Raw genomic sequence first — 5525 nt, 5'->3', positions numbered from 1 at the left:
TCGCGCGCTACCACCGCCTCGAAGCCGGCTTCGTGCTCGTGTTCTCCTGTGGCGAAAGGGACATGAGCGTCAAGGTGTTCGACGAGACGCGTTGCCGCCGGAACTACCACGGCGATGGCGCCGAGGAGGACGACGACTGAAGAGTGTTGTTTCTTCGCAGCGAATATATGCACGAAGGTTTCTGGATGTTCTTCCTCGGAAGAACCAACAGGGGCACCCTCACCAGCTGGATTTTTCAATTTGGATGACTAGGTGTGCCCTCAAGTGTTCTTTCTTGGCAGCGAACACACGAAACCTTCGATGTACGGCCTAGTTAGGTTTAGTTTTTTTGCAATATTTTATATTTGTGTCAACCATGGTTCAAACTATGTATTAGTTTGTGGAAAACCATGTTCCAAACTATATCTTCATGTAAACCACATTCCCAATTATGTATTAATTTGTAAAATATTTCTTCTCTTTATTGAAATAGAAATGCAAAAAAACAAAAAAAAGAGTATTTTAATGTTTTGGGGACGCGGCTAGGAAGCGACGTCCCCAAACGTGGCACGAACGAAACGCGTCCGTTTGGGGGACGCGACTGGAGATGCTCTTACCTGCACGTTTAGTGTGAAATACAATTCTAAAAAGAGTTCATTGGCAGGAAAGATGGATGTAAATTCAAGGGTAGCGCAGTCAACCTGGGAAGAGATGCAACACTGAACAAACTACGATCAGGTTCTCATATGTGATATTGTCCTCTCATGAAACAACAAGGAGTTCGTTTTGTGGAGCAATCCCAGAGTACCTGTACAGAACTACAGACTGGCAACCAGTGAAACTGGAACTCCATTGCTACTCAAATAAAATGATCGAGATAGCCATAAACAGAAACATCAATAAGTTTTAGTAGCTACATCTGAATTGTTCTGTTAAAAGTAAATAATGACACGAAATAGCCCGAGATTGGCATGCTTACTAGCTAGCACATCAAAAACATATCAGCAAAAACTTTTTTTTTTCGAGGTTGAATAAATTCTCAACCCTTAACATGGTAAGCAAACACTTGGGCCGTGCGAGCAAGAGAACATGTTACGGACACTGCCACACCTCTCTGGGGGCGAAACTCGCTGCTTAATAACCCACTGACCTTGAAATCGAATCCAGCAGATATTTACTTTCACCTGCAGGATCAAACCTCTCCACTTTGACCAAGGTGTTCTTCACTCTCCGCTCGTCACCATATGTTTCTTCTTTGACTTTCAGCCTGAGCAGATAATCCTGGAACAGACAGCTGACCATGGTCTCTGCGAAGCGAGGATCCTCCTCCTCTTTGTACCTATTGAGATCTCCCGCCGAGCAACCTAGTAACTCCTGCGCAGCCTCTTGAAAAGCCGTCACCCAAGCTGTTCCCGAGTGATCTTGAATCTGTAGCTGCAGAAGATACCTGTAGTCGCACTCTGGAAACTCCTTGTCGCATCTGTCACAGCACCACAAGCCAGAGGTCCCCTTTGTCACTTTCTTGTTGCATTGCCTGTCACCTTCCTTGGTAGGGCAAGCTGTGTAGCAGAAGCTGTCGCTCTTGAAGAATATAATGGAGGCCTTCACTGTGACCCAATCAGGCTTGTCCTGCATTCCAAGACCTTCATCCTTGATTTGAGCTACTGTCATCCGGACCACATTCCTTGATGCTGCAGGAGCGACATCCCTGGATATGGACTGAGTAGAAGCATCCCTTCCTCCAGCATCAAACCACTGCCTCAGAGTATGAGCTTCGGTGATATCGGGGTCTATGAGGAGTTGAGAGGAAGAAATTGTGCCGACAGACTTGCCATTGAAATCAGTCACTCTTCCTGTTTTGACAGCTAGCACAGGGAAGACCCCACGTTCAACCATTTCTTGCAGCTTTGAGCCTTCTCTGTTGCAAAAGTCACCCCACATGGTTACATCAACACTTCGACCAGACATATCCTTCAGGTTTATATTTCTTTTCTGAGTTTCCGTGCCATTTTTCTTCTGTAATGTGGTGCAAGTGCTGACAGAGGTAACAACACCTATGATATCAACCATAGTAGTGGTTGGAGTATCTTCAATTTCACAGATCGGTCTAAAGTTAAACCGCTGAGAGGGAATTGACCTATCCTCATCAGGACAAAGCTCAACTGTTGATCCATTCTCCAACATAATCTCCCACTCATTGTTCAGATGGTTAAAGTTCTTCTGTGCAGGTTTCAAGTTCCCTCTTGATACCACATAGACCTTACCAACTTCCACAACTTCATGGAAGCGATCAAGAAGAGCGTTGAAACACGCCACTCGTATCTCACCCCCATCAGAATCAAGCAGGTCGAAGCTGAACACTTTGCCTTCACCTTTTGCATTATGGTACCGGCGGATGTCTCCCTTAGCAGTAACCCTACCCTTGATAGCCCAGCGTCCCTGATAAGGATTTAAGGAGGATATGGGGATTATCCTAGCAGGGGCTTCATTTTTTGCAATCGCTCCGTGATTTTTGTAACTGGGTGCAGGACGATAGGATGGCTGCGCAGTTGGTTGGAAGGCCGGAGGTTTGTTGCCGAGCCTGGTGGGTGTGTTCAAAGTGTTCTCTGACATAGAAGGTTGGAAGACTGGAACATTTCCATTGGGCCTTATTGGACTCGGGTTTCCTGCCATGGAACCATATTGACGTGTTCCATTAGATTGCTCCACCCTTGGGGGGGTTTGGTTAGAAAATTCACTTTCTGTAATCACTGGGTTCCCAATTATGTCGCACTCAGCGAGAAGAACTGTCATATTCAGAACGACGAAGACCCTACAGATATACAACAAATCAGCACACCAGCAAGAAATAACTCCATGTACCATAAAAAAGGACACATTCGCAATTGTATTAGTTAGTTAAAGATATGACAGCCAAAATCGAATCATGGCACAAGCCGATTGACATGCTTCAACAAAATTTATTTACGAACAGATTGCCGAAGAAACAGCCAAACAGAGTCAATCAGCACCTAAAACTTGGTAAATGCCAACTTGTACTATCAAGTATACTGCTGAACCAAGAGGTACAGCTGAAAGGCACAAACCATTAACTGATTCAACTAGATAAAGACGCCTGCATCTGTGAACCTGACTCCAGAGTCATAAACTACAGTGATCATATCACCTTCCATGCACCCAATGACCGGATTAGTAAATAAGAAACCCAATTGATGCAAAGCATGATGACTGGTCAACTATAAAGAAATAATTTGCTGCATAACTAAATAAACGAACCAAACCACATGAGCAGATTTCACCTAATCACAATGACCATATTATCAGTTATGTTTCTGGGTATACTCCAAGTCTGTGATTATTTGACCCATATATTGAGTGTTCTATGAAGTCAAGGTCCATTCATTCAAAAAAAAAAAAAAAGAACGCCATCATTTAACCAGCCAGAAACAATGAGCACCAGCCGCATTGCGCCATAGCCAGATATACGATAATGTGAGCGTTACGAGTAGCACAAGCATAAATATAATCCAATAAATTAACTGTTAGCAAACACCAAGCTGTACCGCAACTCACAAGTCACAGCACAACCTAATCAGACACCCCTAATTGGTATACAGGTCATCTCTTCTGGCCCTAAAAAGGGATTGCAGGGCCAATTCAATCAGCAGTGGTTCAAATGATTTCAAAAGCAGGTGAGTGGAACAAAATTTGGACGCCTCACTGGTTAAGTACTGCTATCCTGGATTGAGTGTCAGCTAAACAATTTTCCCACCTACTGAGAAGTATCAATCTAAAGCGAGACCCCAATCGATTTGAGGGAACGGAACCAGCAGGGGGGAATCAGACTGCACTAACAGGCACATGAATCGCATCGAGACACAATCCGCGACCTCGCATGGCAGACAGAACCCGCCCTAACCGCGCGAGCAGGAAACCCTAACCGGAACCGCCCAAACCGCGAGCGCAACCAATCGATCTACGGCGAGCGACGATGCGGAAGCGAACCTCCTGCCCCCGACGACGTTGACGACGTACTCGTCGAGCTGCACGACGGTGCCGCGGCGGATGACGCCGGAGCGCGTGAGGCCGCTGAGCTGCGCGGCGAACATGGCGGGGCAGGTCTCGTTGCCGTCGGAGACGAGGCCGCGCCACCTGTCGGCCCGGGCGGCGCCGGGGCCGCCGTCGACGTTGACGCAGCGCAGGTTGACGACCTGCAGGATCGGCCGGAGGTTCAGGTCCCCGTCCAGCCCCGCCGGCACGCCGTTCGGGGTCAGCCTCACCGCCGCCATCGCCTCGTCTCGCCTCCGCGAATGGTGGTGGGGGATTTGAACTGCGGAAGGTTTGGGGGAGGTCAGGAATGGCGACGGAAGTCGGAGGCGGTTGCGCGATGGCTCCTTCCAGGGGAAGACAGAGGCGCGCTTGGATGATGCTGACCGTCGGATTGGGTCTGGACGAGGTGATCGGACGGATGAGACCGCCCCACGTAGCGAGACCGTGCGCGGCATACGCTTGGGCCTGGGTTGGGTCCTGATGGAGCCCTGCGGAACCAAAGTTCCATGCGGGCTGGCCTGCCAAGTGAGCAGAGCAAAGCTTTTGGGCTAGCCAATTTTGCTGTATCCTACAAAAACCAGTTTTGCTTTATATTTTACTGCCATTCACTCAGACTTGTATTCATAAGATGGTAATTCGAAATGATTATTTATTTTAAAATAAGGTTGATTATAATTTCGTAACAATATAGTTTTTCTTCTTTGATCAATATAGAGATATAAGTACACCTAAAAGTAGAAGTATACTCTCGAATTTTCTGTAGAGCTTTTTTTGCGAAACCCAATACAGACGCAGACGCTCACACATATTAACGCACGCACGGATGATACGTCCAATTTGCATCACTATTTTATATCATAATTTGCTGTTATTCATTAATATATTTCATATTGGGACACAATACTTATGTTATTTCATCTATTTTGCATGTTTCATGATTATTTGGAGATCGAGCACCGGAGCCAGGATTCTGCTGGAAAAAGCACCGTCAGGATGCAATATTTCGGAAGATCAAGCTGTGGAAGGAAGTTTTACCAAAAATCCTATTTTTCCGGATGACGAAGGAAGCCGAAGGGGGAGCCGGTGGACCCAAGGTGGGCCCACACCATAGGGCGGCGCGGCCCATGGCTCGGCCGCGCCACCATGTGGTGTGGGGCCCCCTCAGCCTCTTTCGCCTCCTTTTCTTCGCGAAACCCTTCGTCCCGAAGACCTAAGCCACGAGAGGAATCCTCACGAAGGGTTACGGCCGCCTCGCGGGGCGGAGAACACCGAGAGAGAAAAGAGCTCTCCGGCGGGCGGGAATCCGCCGGGGAAATTCCCTCCCGGAGGGGAAATCGACGCCATCATCACCGCCATCGAGCTGGACATCATCTCCATTACCATCATCATCATCTCCACCATCATCACCGCCATCTCCACCGCTGGACATCGTCACCGCTGTAGCAATTTGGGTTTGATCTTGATTGTTTGATAGGGGAAACTCTCCCGATCTGATT

General features: G+C 47.6%; 1 protein-coding gene across 1 annotated transcript; it reads right to left on the bottom strand.

The window, feature by feature from the left end:
* Positions 1-802: 802 nt before the first annotated feature.
* LOC124693354 (replication protein A 70 kDa DNA-binding subunit A-like) lies at positions 803-4321 on the bottom strand. The gene is made up of 2 exons (XM_047226833.1): positions 3985-4321; positions 803-2791 (listed from the first exon to the last, which is right to left on the bottom strand). The coding sequence occupies exons 1-2, from the start codon at positions 4266-4268 to the stop codon at positions 1114-1116; spliced, it is 1962 nt and encodes a 653-aa protein (XP_047082789.1). The 5' UTR covers positions 4269-4321; the 3' UTR covers positions 803-1113.
* Positions 4322-5525: the final 1204 nt, after the last annotated feature.

The sequence above is a fragment of the Lolium rigidum genome, chromosome 2, assembly GCF_022539505.1.
Source record: "Lolium rigidum isolate FL_2022 chromosome 2, APGP_CSIRO_Lrig_0.1, whole genome shotgun sequence".
Lineage (NCBI taxonomy): Eukaryota > Viridiplantae > Streptophyta > Magnoliopsida > Poales > Poaceae > Lolium > Lolium rigidum.
Note: the sequence above shows the minus strand (reverse complement) of the source record. Positions and strands in the feature narration are given on the sequence as shown.

Bases quoted from the DNA above. Each gene is read 5' to 3' on its own strand.
- LOC124693354 (XM_047226833.1), bottom strand. From the start codon at position 4,268: ATGGCGGCGGTGAGGCTGACCCCGAACGGCGTGCCGGCGGGGCTGGAC. The intron at 2,792-3,984 runs GTTCGCTTCCGC...GTATATCTGTAG, and splicing joins AACGTCGTCGGGGGCAGGAG to GGTCTTCGTCGTTCTGAATA.